General features: G+C 35.7%; 1 protein-coding gene across 1 annotated transcript in view; it reads left to right on the top strand.

Annotated features, from left to right (window-relative positions):
• USH2A (usherin) overlaps positions 1-18,650 on the top strand; it is a 797,990-nt gene that overhangs the window by 579,143 nt on the left and 200,197 nt on the right. The window contains exon 46 of the mRNA XM_015116260.3: positions 288-400. Within this exon, the coding sequence (XP_014971746.3) occupies positions 288-400 (113 nt within the window). The remainder of the gene's footprint in view (positions 1-287; positions 401-18,650) is intronic.

Raw genomic sequence — 18,650 nt, 5'->3', positions numbered from 1 at the left:
CTCTGAGTAGATTAATGTATCTTTCTCTTTCTGAATAGTTGAAACCAGAGAGTAAACATCACCATTCCCATCACTAAATCAATTGTCTTGATCCCACTTCTGTACCCTCCTCTGAGTTCATTCCTTTGGAGTCAGTTAACATCAAAAATGAATATTGATTTAACCTCAAGATGTTATAGAGAACTATAAGAGATTCATGTGAAATGAGGGAAGGTGGGATTCAGACTATTGTTAGTACGTATTTCAAAAATAGTTGCATTTATTTTTTTCTAAACTAATGTTTGCAGGTTGAAGTCTGCACAATATATGCCTGCGTGAAAAGCAATGGAACGCAAATCACCACTGTGGAAGATACTCCAAGTGATATACCAACACCCACAATTCGTGGCATCACTTCAAGGTAAAAAATGTTGTGTCAGTTAATCTAAGGAACTCTGATCAGAAGAAATGAAAATAAAAACCAAAGGTATCCTCTCAGCCATGACAATCTCATTTAATGGGTTCTTACAACTATGTGTGTAAATCAAATTTTTGATATTATTTCACAGATGTTAATCTTCACTGGACTTCCAATGACATTTAACCTTTAATTTCCCTGATTGCCCAGCCTCAGATTTTTTATTTAGTAACCTGTAAACAAATACTGGAAATACATGTCTCCTTATTTGAATGTGTCCTTTAGTGAATCCTTTTGCAAAGCATAATACACGCTTAATTGTAATGACTACCTTCTAACTTAATCTTTTTGGTTAAAAAAAAAACTGATTTATATACATCAGAGTGCCCTAAAGATAGAAATCTGTAAAATTAATAGGGCAGATAATGTTTAGATAACCATTATCAATTTTGTCAGCTTCTTTGTAGAATCACTTTATTTTTCTTTATTCTTTTGTTGCTGAGAAATGACCATAGTTTGAAAGAGAGTCTCTTTATAATTCATAATTAGTAACAACAATAATAATAATATTTGGTGTTGTTTCCAAAGCTGAAAATAAGATAGTAAATTGTTCATCTGTTTGTATCAACTTGAGGCTGGGAAAAGAAATCTTAGTGCTTTCACATTATACTTTTTGCTTAAGCCAAATGAATCACCCTCACCTATACATACAAACAACACACACACACACAAACACACACACACTGAAATAATCAGTCTATTATTAATGTTTCAATTCTGATGGATTCCTCTATGGCATGTTGAAATTTCCAGATCTTAAATCGGTTAAAAAAAAATAGCACTGGTTTTGGCAACCGATGGTTAAAATAATTAGAAAAACCCAACTAACAGGACTGTTAGCTGTTCTTGGCAATAATCATATCTTGTCTCCTTGAGTATATCTTCTCTCAAACACGTGATAGATAATGATCTAATTTTTGACATACTAATTAGTTTATAATCCCCCCAGCAGATATCTCTCAACCTATTCACAGTATTGTCTACTATGCAGGAAGGAAATAGTCACATAAATGGGCATTAGAGACCTTTATTCTTTTAGCAAACACATCTGTGGCCATAATAATATAGAAGGCAAAAGTAATACAAAAGAGCATAAGACATGATTCTAAATTTGCAAAGTTCCAGTATACTGTGGAAGATACTCCCCTAAATAAATGTTTATAGAACAATGTGAAAAACACTATAATATGAGGTTTATGATGTGCAAGAAGAACATAAACAGAAAAATAGCAAACTTTACCCAGAATTGTCAGTGAAGGCATCATGGAAGATGTGACATTTGAGTTCAGTCTTGAAAAACTCAAGAATTATAGTTAGGTGGGTGGATGTTTTCAAATTCTTGTCTACTGGCATCCCCATGACTCAAGCCCATGTGAATGACCTAACAGAATATGCCTCATAATACATATTTATTTATAACTAAAAATAATACCTAAGCTTTATAAGAAATGGAACAAATGTGACTGTGTCTCTATGATTTTTTTTTCCTTTAAGAAGATTATTACACATAATAACAGGACAAATATTTTTAGTTGCTATTAAAAGCTGCTTGTATCCAAATACATTAAATTGATGGCAAAAACATTAAAGAGAGTATTATACAACAAGAACAAGGAAAGTGAGAGAGGAGACAACAACAGAAAAGAGATTGCAACATGATTTTGTAAGCAATATTTGTCAGAAAGAGGCAAATGATTTAATACAGTGGAGAAATTTACAACCAAAATATTGGTTGACGAAAGAGAATAATGACAGGAAACAAACTGTTTTTTCCACAGAGAACTGGAGAGGCTGGGCACTTAGAAGTTTTAAGGATGTAAAGAGGAGGAGGGAGGGTAAGGTTTAAAGCTGAAATCGTAGAGCAAGACACAACTGTTAACAAAGAAGTGTTTGGAATCCCAGGTCTCTTGCCTCTTTGCTGTGCATCCAGGGGTCTATTTCTCTTCCTCCACATGACAAAGTCCACCGACTAGGAGATTAGACATTTATTCTCTGGAGAAACTGAGGGCTACTAGGCACAGGGGAGCTGAGATGAGATGCAGAAGTAAAAACAGTGATAAAGTGAGACCACAACCTGAATAGTGCAATTTTTGGCTAATTTTCCCACTTCTGTCCTCAGGAGCAAGTAGCCAAGTCATAAACACCTCCAGATAGGAAACTGAACATTCTTTTCTAGAAAAAAATGAATAATCCAAATAAAATACCTCCAGACAATAGCATATAGGGATCCCTAACAGTGAAAACAACTTGCTCCCTGTTCACGCGATAGGGAAGTATGCCAATCAACAAGGGTCACCTACCTATAAAGCTTTTAGTCAGCCTTTCTTTTTTTTTTTTTTTTTTTTATTTGGTGCAACACTCTTAAATATAAAAAGGGGACCAAAATAAACAAAAGACATGATACAATAGATTCAGAGACATTGCAGGTGAGGAAAAAAAATTATAACCTCAGACAGATAAAAGAAGATTCTCTAACCATAAAACGGAAGGAGCATATTAAAAAAAAAAAGTGGATAAAACCTCATGGAAATTAAAAGAGTGAAAAGCTGAATTGAAACTTTCAAAGAAAGTTCAAGGGAATGTCTTTGAAAGTGCAATGAAACACAAAGATTTAAGAGAGAGAGAGAGAGAAAGAAAAAAATAATAGAAAGCATCCAGGAAGTCTAATATTTGAATAATAAGAGCTTCGACAGAGAATCAAAGGAAAAGAGGGAGAAAATTAAAAAAAGACAAGAAAATATCCCAGAACCAATGTACTATTGTGCAGATCAAAAGATTCCCCAAATACCAACAATATGACTAAAATATGATTACATATAAAGGGATATTATCAGGAAATTGCAGAGTACCATGTTTAAAAAGCCCATCCAAAGAGCTACCAGGAAGAACAGACACTACCACAATCAAGATATAAAACAGCATCATGATGTCGGGCTCCTTTATTGCTAACCCCTCTTCTACCCTTCCTAAAACTAAGCAAACACTACCATGTTTTGGTCTATATAATTCTGCCTTTTCCATGTTGTCATGTAAAAGGGTCATATAATATGTAGCCATTCAAAGGGCTTCTTTTACTTAGCATAATGCATTTAAGATTTGTCCATCTTATTGTATACATACTAGTAGTTGTATACATACTAGTAGTTGTCAGTTTTTGTTGCTAAGTTTACATTATGTGAAAGTTCTACAGTTCGTGCACAGTTTGGATAGTTTTCAGTTCTCCGTGACCAAGATTAAAGTTGCTATAAAACATCTAAATACAGGTTTTTGTGTAAATATATATTTTCATTTCATTTGGGCAAATACCCAGGAGTTGGATGGCTGAGTCATAAAGAAACTGCTAGACTGATTTACAAAGTGACTGTAACGTCTTTCATTCCTACTAGCATTGTATGAGAGTTCAAGTTGCTCTTCATTTTTCTAGAACTTGAGATAATATGAGGTGTTTTCCTCTTATTTTTTAAATAGTCATTTAATAGATGTTTAGTTGTGTGTTATTATGGGCTTAAGTTGCATTTTCCCTGATGACTAATGATACCGATAAGCTTTGCAATTGTTTTTTGCATGCACTTTGGCATTTGTTTACTCTGGGAAATGGCATCTCCAAATTTTTTGCTAATTTGTTAATTAGATTCTTTGTTTTCTTATTTTCTGAGTTTTGAGAATTTTTAAAATATATTTTGGATTTGAGTTTTTTGTCACATATGTGATTTACGAATATTTTTTCTCTACCCTATGATTTGTCTTCAATTATATTATTTGTGTGTTTTTAAGAGAAAGAGTTTTAAATTTCAAGAGTTAGATTTGTTACTTTTTCCTTTATGGTTTGTGCATCTGGTATTTTATCTAAGAACTCTACCTGAGTCAAGGTCACAGAGACTTTCTCTTGTCTATTTCCTAAAACATTTATATGTTTACATGTTGAATTTATATATACGATTGGTTTTGTATTAATTTTTGTACACACTGAGGCATGGGTCAAGGTTAATTTTTTGGCATGTAAGTATTTAATAGTTTCAGCAAAATTTTTGGAAAGATTATCTTTTCTTTATCCAATATTTTTAGATTTTTGTCAAAAATCAATTTAAACATGTTCTGTAGGCCAGTTTTGGACTCTTTTAAGTTCAGTTTATCAATATGTATGCCTATACCAATATCGCACAATCTTGATTACTGTAGCTCTACAGTAAGCTGTCAAATCACATTGTATTAGTCCTCCAACTTTGACCTTTATAAAAATCATTTTGGCCTTTCTCACTACTTTGCCTGTCCATATACATTTCAGAAACAGGTCATTGATATCTATAAAACATGTGATTTTGATTAGAATTGCATTGAATTTGTGGATCAATTGGTAGAGAATTGACATCTTAACAATATCAAATGTTCTGGTTCGTGAACACACTGTTGCTCATTTATTTGCATCCTCTCTCCTTTATTTTATCAGTGTTTTGTATAATCCAGTATGCAAATACTGAACATATTTTATTAAATTTATACCTAATTATTTATTTAGGGGGGGTGCCATTATTAATGTTTCTTTAGAACAAATTTAAATCCAATTGTTAGTTTCCAGTGTGTAGAAACACAATTAATTTTGGAATAGTGAGCTTACATCCAGCAACCTTGCTAGACTCCTTATAAGTCTTAAGAGTTTTTTGTAATTCCCTAGTCTATATAGATCTTCTGCAAAGAGAAACTGTTTATTTTTTTCCTTTCCAATCAGTATGTCTTTTATTTCTTTTTCCTGCCCTTATTGCACTGGATAGTTTAATAATGTAATAAGAGCACATCCTTGATTTGTTCCCAATCTTTGAAAGAAAACTTTCAGTATTTTACCCTTAGATGTGATGTTATGTATGAAATTTTTGGCAATGCCTTTTATCAGGTTGAAGAACTTACCTTTTAATTTGCTGACAGTTTTTGTTATAAATGGACATGGAATTTTGTCAAACGCTTTTTTGACATTTTAAATTTGTACTATAATCAATTATATTTACTGATTTTAAATTATTGAACTAGCCTGTATTCTCTGGATAACCACAATTTGGTTGTGTTATATTTTCTTCTTTATATATTGGGGGATGCAATATACTATTATCTTATAGAAAATGTTCATCTGTGTTCATAAAATATATTGGGCTGTGTTTGATTTTCTTGTAATACCTTTGCCTGGATTGGGTATCATGGTAATTTCTGCTCTCATACTAACTTGGGAAGCATTTCCTTCTTTTCTGTTTTGTGGAAGAGATTGTATAAAAATGTTATTATTTCTTAAATCTTGGTAAAATTCACTGGTGAAACCCATATTTGCCTGGAGTTTTTCTTTGATGGAAGGTTTTTTAACTCAGAATTCAGTTCCCTTAATAACGTATGATATTTTGGCGATTTATTCTCCAGTGAGTTTTGTCATCTTGTGGGTGCAGAAAATTAGTTAATTTAATCAAATTTGTCAAATTTATAAGCAGGAAGTTGTTTGTAGTATGTTTGTACTGCAAACAACAATTTGTTGGAACTGATTTACACTCTTTCATTTCTGATATCGGCAGTAAGTGCCCTCTGTTTTTCTAGTCAGCCTAGAGGTTTATCAATTTTGTAGATCTTTTCAAAGAAGCATTTTTGGTTTTATTTATTTTCTATATCATCTATATTATTTTCTATTTTCCATTTCAGTGATTTCTGCTCTCTATTTTTTTCCCTTTTGCTTTGCTATTCCTTCTCTAGTTTCTTAAAGATGAAAACTTTCATTATTGATTTGAGACCTTTCTTTTTCCCTCTCCATCCTGCTTCGGTGTAAAGCTCACAAATTTTGAAATGTTGCATTTCATTTCATTTGTTCAAAACATATTTTAATTTCTCTTGAGACTTCTTTAACCCATGGATTATTTACAAGGGGATTGTTTATTTTCCAGGTATTTGGGATTTTTCAGATATGTTTCTATCTGGGTTTCCAGTTTAATTTGATTATGATCTAGGAAAGTAATTTTAGAATTTCAGTTCTTTTAAATTAGTTACAGTTTTTTCAGGGCTCGGAATATTACCTATCTTAGTGAATGTATATGCACTTTAGGAGAAGGTACAGTCTGCTGTTGTCAGATAGAGGGTTTTGTAAATGTCAATTAGTTCAATGATAGTGGTGTTCAGATCATCTATATACTTACTGAATTTCTGCCTCCTTGTTTTATCAGTTATTGTGAGAATAGTGTTGAAGTCTCCAAATATAACTGTGGGTTTATCTATTTCTTCTTCAGATCTATTAGTCTTTCTTTCATGTATTCTGACGTTTTGCTATTAAGGGCATACATGTTTAGGATTGTTATGTCTTGATAAACTGGCCCTTTTATCATTATGTGATAAGCCCTTTTACTTCCTGATAATTTCCTTGTTCTTAAGTTTATTTTGTCTAATATTAATATAGTCACTCCAGCTTTCGATTGCTTAGTGTAATTCTGGGTGATTTTTAGACTGATTTCTTCACATTTTGAATATTAGGTTATAAAAATCTGACTCCTGTTAAAATCCTTTGAAGAAAGTTAGAGTTCTTGTTTACTTTTTTCAGCAGATTACCAACTGGTTAGCTTCAGACTCCAAATTCTGTTTTCCTTTGCCAGTGACTACAGTCAGTTCCTATTTTTTCATAAAGTAACATAGCAAAGCTATGAACTTTGCTTTACTACTCTGTGTCTGCACAATGGCTAATTTGGAATTTGGCTGCGGAATTATGTAATAGTTCAGATCTCGAAGTCCTCACTGTGCTGCTTGCATAGTCTGTGTGTGTGAGGCAACCATAAATGTGAAGCTTAGAGTTCAGTCAGGACTTGTGTTGGTTCATTCATAAAATTAACTTCTAGCTTTCTTCTCTCTGAAATGTCCCCCATCATTCCAGCTCCTTTGGACTTCCCTTCCTGGATTTTTGGCTAGAATGATATGATTTCTTTTGAAATGTTTGCCTCCCAGACTGCCTCCCGGTTTGCATAACTAGAGTTGTTCTTAAGCAATGAGGTAGGAGGAATTAGAGAAAAAAAAAATAACAAGGACTTCTCCCACATTCTTTGGACTATAGAGGCCCCATTTCTTGATTTCTCTGGACTGAAAGATTTTTTTTCCCCCTTGGGGCTTTAGATTCCAATTTGGCCACAGCTGCTGCAGTGCGGCTCCTTGACTCTAATCATTCTTAGAGCAGGGCCCAGAACAAAGAAGAGAAAACAAAACAAAACAAAACAAAAATGGGAGTTTTCCCTACACTCTCTGGCTTGCAAGGCTTTTTTTGTTGTAGATACTCTAGCTGGAAAAAAACTTACTTTCTCTAGGGTTTTGCTTGCTTAGTTCACAGTTTCACACTGGTAGGGCCCTTGGGTTAAAAGATGGGAAGTAAAGGAGGGGGAGAAAAAATGGGAAACTCATCCTGTAACATTCATTCTTTTTTTTTTTTAATTTTTAATTTTTATTTGTTTATTTATTTTTTTTATTACTATCATTATTTTTTTGAGATGGAGCCTTGCTCTGTTGCCCAGGCTGGAGTGCAATGGCACGATCTCGGCTCACTGCAAGCTCCGCCTCCTGGGTTCACGCCATTCTTCTGCCTCAGCCTCCCGAGTAGCTGGGATTACAGGTGCCCGCCACCACGCCTGGCTAATTTTTTCGTATTTTTAGTAGAGACGGGGTTTCACCATGTTAGCCAGGATGGTCTCAATCTCCTCATCTCGTCATCCACCTGCCTCGGCCTCCCAAAGTGCTGGGATTACAGGCGTGAGCCCCTACTCCCGGCCCGGCCGTAACATTCATTCTTAAAGTTTTGGCTCCCCTCCTGATCAGCCTGCAATTGTTAACTTTTCGGAGTCCTCAGATAATTACTTTTCATAATTTGTGCAGATTTTGAGTTGTAATCAGTGGGAGAGAGAAGCTTTAATGGGCTTATTCCATATTGGCCTGCATGGGAAGTCCCCTTCCACCACAGTTTTCTTTCTTCCAATGCCTTTGGCAGCTTTCCTTCCCCTCCCCGCCCCCCGTCAGAAGCCTAACAAAAACTTGATATAAATCGTTCATAACCAAATATTGGCATGTAAAATCTTTCCTTTCTTAAAATGATCCATAGTAGCAGAGTAACATTTTCCAAAGGCAAGACTCTAATGAGCAAGTATAGGCTGCCAAGCCATTAATCAAAATTATACCAACACCAAAGCAGTTAGCCTCCCGTGTGCATATTGTTTAATTTTGTTATACTTCTGGCAATGTATATTTGTTAGTTATGTTTCTATTTTGGTTTTTAAAAATCTTTTATATTAGCAACATGCAAAATGAAATGCGAAATCCTTCCAGAAAAACATCAGCAGACGGGGTCTACTTCTCTAGCATTTAAAATGATTTGGTTTCTAAGAAGCCATAAATTTATTAGATTCTTTGTTTATTTTTGGTGAAATTCAGAAGTCAGTAAAATTTAACTTTCATATATTTCAATAACATACGGATAGCATACCAGCCTGTTTGATTATATGTGTGCAGTGTACCGACTCATCTTCGTCTTTGGCCTTAACTTATGCCTTGTTTTTGACTACATCTTCAGCAGTACAAGCCCTTATGCACGTTTTTCCTCTTATATATAAACCAAAGATGCCATAGCACACAAATATAGAAGGATCAAATGGACCCTTCTAGTTTTATAAGCTGCTGCTTCAGAAACAAGCTCTGTTTCTACACTGCATTTTCCATACTTGTCATATTATCATCAGCTCCTTCTGTATCCCAAAAGAATACTAACTACAGATCGATAGCCCGGACATGTCTGGCCATGGCCTACACGTGCCCTGAGTAGTTCATTTATTTGTCTTGGTGGATTTGCTAGAGTGGAATTTAATCAATAGCTAATTCATTAATTCTGGTCCTCGAGAATGTAGAGACTGAGCTGGATGAAGATAACGGGCTGGGTCTGGCTTTGATTGAAATATGACAAACACTGCAGCTGACAGCTTCACTGGGTACTGGGCTGACTATGAAGTTTAGTTGTTTATTCCCCATAAATGGATAAACTAAGAAAATAACACAAATAAGAAAGATGTTTTATTACATTACTGCTAGTATTCCAAAATGCATCATTTCCAGGCATGGCTCAAGGGAAAGTAGAGAGACAACTCAGATCATGTATTTTAATGTCTTTAATTGGAACCATGGCAGTGTTTTCACATCCAAATCAGTTTGGGAATGTGTTATTGATGAGGAGTGTGAGGTATAAGGTCTTTGTAGCACTCACAAATAATTGTTTTAAGATTTGCTTCTAGATGCTGAATGACATCAATGATATTTTTACACACCAACTTTCCAGAAATCTTTCTGATAGCAGCATAGGTTAGATGTCTCTAAATTAATGCTAAACCACTATCATCATTAATGAATCTCCGTATATTTTTTTCCTTTGTTGTTGTTGTTGAGACAGGATCTCGTTCTGTCACCCAAGCTGGAGTGAAGCTCACTGCAGCCTTGACCTTCCAGGCTCAAAAAATCCTACCTCAGCCTCCTGAGTAGCTAGGACAATAGGCATATGCCACCACACCCAGCTAATATATTTTAAAAATTATTTTGTAAAGATGGGGTCTCACTGTGTTGCCCAAGCTGGTCTTTTGAACTCTTGGGTTCAAATCATCCTCCCGCCTTGGCCTCCCTAATTACTGGTATTACAGATGTGAGCCACACAACACCCAGCATCCCCCTATATTTTTAAATTACTTAATGTGGAGTTAGGTATGGCTCAAGAGGTCAGAGCTTGTGGAGAAAGAGGATTCTCCTTTTTTCCTCACCAAATTTTGTAAGGCATGCTATGATATACTTTTATGCTATGACATTAGATATCAGGGAATCTCTTCTATCCTTGATTTTTTCTGCCTAACTTTTCTCAGTGAATGATAGCTTCAACTGAAGTAATGATTTTACAGTTTTGTAAAATTAAAAGAAAAAATTAATATTTTAAATTTAATTTAATTATTAACATTAAAAGAAAAAATTAAAGCCACATTTCTGTTTGTCGCTTTAGAAGGCAGAGTGTTTGGCTGAAGGGTACAGAATGTCAAATCACTTTTTTTCACCTGTATACCCAACTCGCTTACCAATATGGGCAGTTGTAGACTATTTTTAATATGGACTAAAATTGTCTGCTTAAATCTTTAAAGGATATGGGTAGAACCTTGAAAGAGAGAATTTGGAGTACACTTAGTACAATTTGTACAGATCCAGTCAATAGCCTTATGGACCATGGCTTTTAGGAAATACTACTCATTTGATGGCCATGAGTTCTGATTATCACATTCTGTTTAAGGAGACCTTAATAGAATAGAGTCAGAATATATAGAATGTAAACAGGATAGATAGAATATATAGAAAAGGGAAAACTGGGCTTATTCTTGTGGCTCTGCTATCACTATTTTCATTTCCTTACCTCCCTCTTCTTCCCAAACTCCTCCTAACTTCCTTACCTCTTGTAGCTCCCACAGAAACAACTCGGCCGCTGAAGTAGCCTTTGAGTGCCTTTCAGCAAAATCCAGTTCTTCCTCCTAATTCACTTTAGCCCTCAACTGCCACTTTGTCCCTGATTCTCTGAACATTCATTGTTTTGTTTTGTTTTTAGTGGTTCCATTAAAAACCTACTTATGAATTCTGGGTGTCCTCAGGAAAAAGACTCCCTATCTTGCTCAGGTAGTTCAAACAGTCTTGCAATTTTAGGCCATACTGATGTCTCAAAGATCTCTGGCCCTGTTTTCTCCTTAAACTCTAATCCCACATATCCACTTGCCTATTGATTTTATGTCATGATATTCACCCAACACTTCCATAACCATGAGCCTCAAAAGTTAATTTTTATCTGACTCATCATCTTTTCCAACACCCACTTCTGCAAATGGACCACCGTCCTGCATATTATCAAGGACATATATCTTTGAAGTATTTTTAATCCCCTGAGTTTATTAAACATCAATTTTAGTACACTTTCTTTTGCAGCATCTTCTCATATATGTTACTTTTCTCCATTTCCACCACTACCACCCTTGTTCATGTTTTCATCGTTTAAGTTTATATAACCACTTTATGGAGCTGTCTTAATACAATTAGATACAAAGAGAAAAAAAATCCTTTACTTTTTACCTGCTACTTACTGCCTTAACTAAACTGTTTTGGCTATCCTTCCCTCAATTCTCAAATACCCCTCAGGAACATCTTATGGCTTTCCAATTATTTTTAATTATGAGTCTTACTTTGATAATTAAGATTCATGATCAAGTATTAAAAAATCCATTCCATCACCATCAAAATTTTAGCCTCGCATCTACTTCAAAGCTTCTATCATTTCTAAAGCTCAGGCCTAATTGTAGCTTGCTCTTTTCCTTCCCCTTACTCTTTCTTCTCTATTCCATTTTATCCAAATATGTTCCCTCTCAATATTATTATTTCACTGCCATCACTGGTTGACAATCACAGCTCTCCATTGCCAAGCGATGCTTTATTGAGCAATTGTATGTTTTCCTTGAGAGGTCCTCCTGAGAATCTTTGAATAGCCAAATTCCCTCACACAAGTGTTGCCCTTTATAGCTGATCACTTGTGATGCCAAAAGAGCAGAACATTCCAAAGACTCTTCCTGCTGGAGTCTCCTCATGCCAGAAGGCCACTATCCTGGACAATGTACCTTCAAGGTAGCTCAAGCCTAGCCATCTTGCAAGGCATTCACTTGGTTCTTGAGAAACTCATCCATCTATGCCATGCTATAGATTGATATTGTGGTATTCTAGGCTTAACCTTTCATTGCAGAACTGCTCTGGCTAATTTCTGCCACCATAATTCTCTGAGAAGCAAGCTTTATTTTCTGTGCTCATATAGACTGCCAAAATTAAGAGTTCCCTGTCAAGCTGTCCCAAGATCTCCTCACCACATTTTCCTCCAGGGACAAAAGGAAGGGAAATGTGTGTCCCTTTTTATTAAAAGAACATGGGTTTTGCATTTTTATTTTTTACCTACTGCAATTTATAATAAACATCTCAGTAGGATAATTAAATATTCAATGACTTGACTTGAAAGCAAAGAATCAAATTTGTCATATTACATTTATTTAGTCTTTGTTAAGTGTTCTGATCATTTTTGATAACTATGATCTGAAATAATATTGGAGAACTTGAGTGTTACGTAAATGATTGACAAAAATGACCATATTGATTAGAAAGGCCTGTGTAAACATAATCAGAGAATCTAGAGCTATTTAATCCATAACAATTTAGGTTAATATCTTAGAGTCAATGAAGATTTCTTTTCTCTGGTCAAACAAAAATGTTTTGAAAAAATTGGGAGAAAATATTGGAATGAAATTTTAAAGAATAGTAATGTGAACCCTGACTCTTCATAAAAATTTGATCTGATTGCATCATTTTGATATTCACCTGTATAAAAGTAAGTGTTAGTAAATTATTTTCCCTACACTCCTTTGTAGCTTCAATGGTATTTTGTACTTCAAGGGACAATTGGAAGTGATGAGATCCGGGGAGAGTGAAATGCACTTGTAATTCTAACTACTTGGGAGGCTGAGTCAGGAGGATTGCTTGAGCCCAGGAGTTTGAGTTCAGCCTGAGTAATATAGCAAGATCCCATCTCTAAAAATAAATAAAGAAGAAAGTGATGACAACTGTGGGGGTGGCCACAATAGTATGTAGTAGTAACAGTAATAGAATAGTAATTCTGTTGGCAATATGACATAATTAAAAAGAAATAACTCCAACTAGAATGTCTGAACACTTGATGAATTCATGTAGGAAAATATGTGTAAAGAACTTCTAGTTCCAAAATGATGACGTAGAAGCAAGTTGGCTTCACTCCTCTCCACAAAAAACAGAAACAAATGTGCATAACTGAGATTATCACAGCAATATCCCAGAACTCAAATATGAGGAAAAGACAGTTCCCACAGTCACAGAGAAGTGAAAATCTCTAAGCAGATGGTAAGAAATTTGGACTTTCGTATCCACAACGCCCATCCTCTCAATATATTCCACACTGCACTTGTGGAAAATATTTCTCTGACCCTTGATTTCTGCACTGGAAAAGTGCGACTGCAGTGGACAGTTTCCCGACCATCTTAGGTTACCTGGCAGGAGATCGTTACCTGACTCAACCCACAGGAAGCATCAGGAGTGCTCAAAGGGATCTATCTCTGTGAGGACATCCAGAGACAACATGGGAAGATGGGACTACCATCACCAGCCCTGGAAATTCTGCTCTGTAACTCAGTAAAAGGAGATGCCAAATCAGAGTGGCTGTTCAGCAGCACCACACTTTAGTAGTTTTGCTCCACAGGTTTCCTGGATACCAAACCTCACCCAGCCTCCTCATGCTACCAGGATATCCCCGTTGGAACCTACCCTATTTGGGAAAGGTGGTATTCTGATAGTTTACTGGAGACAAGGCAAACCTGGACCTGAGGCACCATCTAGTGCCAAAAAGGAGGCAGTGACCCAGGGAATTAAAAAACAAAATGAAAGAAAATGAACAGAAAAATTACAAAAAATCTCTGCAAACATATCTAAGAAAAACCAAAGCAAGCCAGACAGAGAAAACTACAATAAATAACTAATCTTTCAATGCAAAAACATAGACATACATGCATAAGAAATGGAGAGAAGAGTAATATATGATAGGATGCTCCAAAAGAAAATGTACTAAAGTTGATGTTTAATAAACTCAGGAAATTAAAAATAATTCAAAGATATATATCCTTGATACTATGCAGGATGACGGTGTGTTTGTAGACATACGACCTGTTTCTTTAAACAGGGAAGCAGGATCTCCTCAAGCTGACAAAAGCAAAGAACAGTGACTGATCCTAACAAGATGGTGATAGTTGAACTCTATGACCAAGAATTCAAAACAACAGTTTTAAGGAAACTCAGTGATTACCAAGATAGTACATAAGATAAGTTCAGACATTTCACAAAATATTTAACAAAGAGATTAAAATGTTTCAAAAATGAAAAGGAAATCTTGGATCTGAGAAATACATCTGCTGAAGTGAAAAATTCATTAGAGGCTCTCAATAGCAAAATAGATCAGAGGAAAGCATCAACAAACTTGAGACAAGCTATTTGAAAATACGCAGAGGTGGGGATAAAAGAATGAGAACAAGTGAAGATCACCTGTAAGATACATAGAAAACTACTTGAAAAGACCAAATCTAGAAATTATTGGTGTTCAAGAGGAAGTTGAACAACAGCAAAGGGTAGAAAGCTTTTTAAAAGAAAGACTAATAGAAAACTTTCTAAAATGTAAGAAATAGATAAATATCCAAATATAGAAAGGTCAGAGAAGACCAGATTTGATTAAAATAAGATTATTCCAAGGCATATAATAATCAAATTCTTAAAGGTCAGTGACAATGAGAGGATCCTAAAAGCAGCAAGAGAAAAGAAGCAAATAACATATTTAAAAGCTTCAATTTGACAACAGTCTTCTCAACAGAAACCATACAAGCTAGGGGGAAGTGGGATGACATTTTCAAAGTGCTAAAGTAAAAAAAAAAAAAAAAAAAAAGCCATATAAAAATACTGTATACAGTAAAGCTATCCTTCAAATATGAAAGAGAAATGAAGTCCTTCCCAGATAAATAAAAGCTGAGGTAATTTAACACTAAGAGACCCATCTTATAAGAAATATTAAAGGGAGTTCTTCAAGCTGCAAGAAATAAAAAACTAATGCACAGAAAGAAAACATTTGAAAGCAAACCCACTGATAAATTAAGTATACAGACAAACACAGAATATTCTAATATGGTAATTGCAGCATGCAATCCACTCATCACTTCAGGATGAAGCCCAAAAGACAAGTTTATCAAAAACAATACTAGGCACAGCAGCCTGTTAAGAGATAGATAACATAAAAATATACAAATTGAGACAGCATAAAGTCAAAATGTGGAGAAATACAGTTAAATTTTAGAGCTTTTTCATTTTTTCTTTTTTTTTTTTTTTTGGTTTTGTTTTTTTTTCCAGGAGTTTTTTTATTATTATACTTTAAGTTCTAGGGTACATGTGCACAATGTGGAGGTTTGTTACATATGTATACATGAGCCATGTTGGTGTGCCACACCCATTAACTCGTCATTTACATTACATTAGGTGTATCTCCTAATGCTATCCCTTCCCCTCCCCCCTCCCCACAATAGGCCCCGGTTTGTGATGTTCCCCTTCCTGTGTCCAAGTGATCTCATTGTTCAATTCCCACCTATGAGAGGGAACATGCGGTGTTTGGTTTTCTGTTCTTGTGATAGTTTGCTGAGAATGATGGTTTTCAGCTGCATCCATGTCCCTACAAAGGACACGAACTCATCCTTTTTTATGGCTGCATAGTATTCCATGGTGTATATGTGCCACATTTTCTTTTTTTTTTTTTTAATTTATTTATTATTATTATACTTTAAGTTGTAGGGTACATGTGCATAACGTGCAGGTTTGTTACATATGTATACTTGTGCCATGTTGGTGTGCTGCACCCATCAACTCGTCATTTACATCAGGTATAACTCCCAATGCAATCCCTCCCCGCTCCCCCCTCCCCATGATAGGCCCCGGTGTGTGATGTTCCCCTTCCTGAGTCCAAGTGATCTCATTGTTCAGTTCCCACCTATGAGTGAGAACATGCGGTGTTTGGTTTTCTGTTCTTGTGATAGTTTGCTAAGAATGATGGTTTCCAGCTGCATCCATGTCCCTACAAAGGACGCAAACTCATCCTTTTTGATGGCTGCATAGTATTCCATGGTATATATGTGCCACATTTTCTTAATCCAATCTGTCACTGATGGACATTTGGGTTGATTCCAAGTCTTTGCTATTGTGAATAGTGCTGCAATAAACATACGTGTGCATGTGTCTTTATAGCAGCATAATTTATGATCCTTTGGGTATATACCCAGTAATGGGATGGCTGGGTCATATGGTACATCTAGTTCTAGATCCTTGAGGAATCGCCATACTGTTTTCCATAATGGTTGAACTAGTTTACAATCCCACCAACACTGTAAAAGCGTTCCTATTTCTCCACATCCTCTCCAGCACCTGTTGTTTCCTGACTTTTTAATGATGGCCATTCTAACTGGTGTGAGATGGTATCTCATTGTGGTTTTGATTTGCATTTCTCTGATGGCCAGTGATGATGAGCATTTTTTCATGTGTCTGTTGGCTGTATGAATGTCTTCTTTTGAGAAATGTCTGTTCATATCCTTTGCCCACTTTTTGATGGGGTTGTTTGTTTTTTTCTTGTAAATTTGTTTGAGTTCTTTGTAGGTTCTGGATATTAGCCCTTTGTCAGATGAGTAGATTGCAAAAATTTTCTCCCATTCTGTAGGTTGCCTGTTCACTCTGATGGTAGTTTCTTTTGCTGTGCAGAAGCTCTTTAGTTTAATTAGATCCCATTTGTCAATTTTGGCTTTTGCTGCTGTTGCTTTTGGTGTTTTAGACATGAAGTCCTTGCCCATGCCTCTGTCCTGAATGGTACTACCTAGGTTTTCCTCTAGGATTTTTATGGTATTAGGTCTAACATTTAAATCTCTAATCCATCTTGAATTAATTTTCGTATAAGGAGTAAGGAAAGGATCCAGTTTCAGCTTTCTACTTATGGCTAGCCAATTTTCCCAGCACCATTTATTAAATAGGGAATCCTTTCCCCATTTCTTGTTTCTCTCAGGTTTGTCAAAGATCAGATGGCTGTAGATGTGTGGTATTATTTCTGAGGACTCTGTTCTGTTCCATTGGTCTATATCTCTGTTTTGGTACCAGTACCATGCTGTTTTGGTTACTGTAGCCTTGTAGTATAGTTTGAAGTCAGGTAGCGTGATGCCTCCAGCTTTGTTCTTTTGACTTAGGATTGTCTTGGAGATGCGAGCTCTTTTTTGGTTCCATATGAACTTTAAAGCAGTTTTTTCCAATTCTGTGAAGAAACTCATTGGGAGCTTGATGGGAATGGCATTGAATCTATAAATTACCTTGGGCAGTATGGCCATTTTCACGATATTGATTCTTCCTATCCATGAGCATGGTATGTTCTTCCATTTGTTTGTGTCCTCTTTTATTTCACTGAGCAGTGGTTTGTAGTTCTCCTTGAAGAGGTCCTTTACATCCCTTGTAAGTTGGATTCCTAGGTATTTGATTCTCTTTGAAGCAATTGTGAATGGAAGTTCATTCCTGATTTGGCTCTCTGTTTGTCTGTTACTGGTGTATATGAATGCTTGTGATTTTTGCACATTAATTTTGTATCCTGAGACTTTGCTGAAGTTGCTTATCAGCTTAAGGAGATTTTGGGCTGAGACAATGGGGTTTTCTAAATATACAATCATGTCATCTGCTAACAGGGACAATTTGACTTCTTCTTTTCCTAACTGAATACCCTTGATTTCTTTCTCTTGCCTAATTGCCCTAGCCAGAACTTCCAACACTATGTTGAATAGGAGTGGTGAGAGAGGGCATCCCTGTCTTGTGCCAGTTTTCAAAGGGAATTTTTCCAGTTTTTGCCCATTCAGTATGATATTGGCTGTGGGTTTGTCATAAATAGCTCTTATTATTTTGAGGTACGTTCCATCAATACCGAATTTATTGAGCGTTTTTAGCATGAAGGGCTGTTGAATTTTGTCAAAAGCCTTTTCTGCATCAATTGAGATAATCATGTGGTTCTTGTCTTTGGTTCTGTTTATATGCTGGGTTATGTTTATTGATTTGCGAATGTTGAACCAGCCTTGCATCCCAGGGATGAAGCCCACTTGATCATGGTGGATAAGCTTTTTGATGTGTTGCTGAATCCGGTTTGCCAGTATTTTATTGAGGATTTTTGCATCGATGTTCATCAGGGATATTGGTCTAAAATTCTCTTTTTTTGTTGTGTCTCTGCCAGGCTTTGGTATCAGGATGATGTTGGCCTCATAAAATGAGTTAGGGAGGATTCCCTCTTTTTCTATTGATTGGAATAGTTTCAGAAGGAATGGTACCAACTCCTCCTTGTACCTCTGGTAGAATTCAGCTGTGAATCCATCTGGTCCTGGACTTTTTTTGGTTGGTAGGCTATTAATTATTGCCTCAATTTCAGAGCCTGCTATTGGTCTATTCAGGGATTCAACTTCTTCCTGGTTTAGTCTTGGAAGAGTGTAAGTGTCCAGCAAATTATCCATTTCTTCTAGATTTTCCA

The sequence above is a fragment of the Macaca mulatta genome, chromosome 1, assembly GCF_049350105.2.
Source record: "Macaca mulatta isolate MMU2019108-1 chromosome 1, T2T-MMU8v2.0, whole genome shotgun sequence".
Classification (NCBI taxonomy): Eukaryota; Metazoa; Chordata; class Mammalia; order Primates; family Cercopithecidae; genus Macaca; species Macaca mulatta.
Note: the sequence above shows the minus strand (reverse complement) of the source record. Positions and strands in the feature narration are given on the sequence as shown.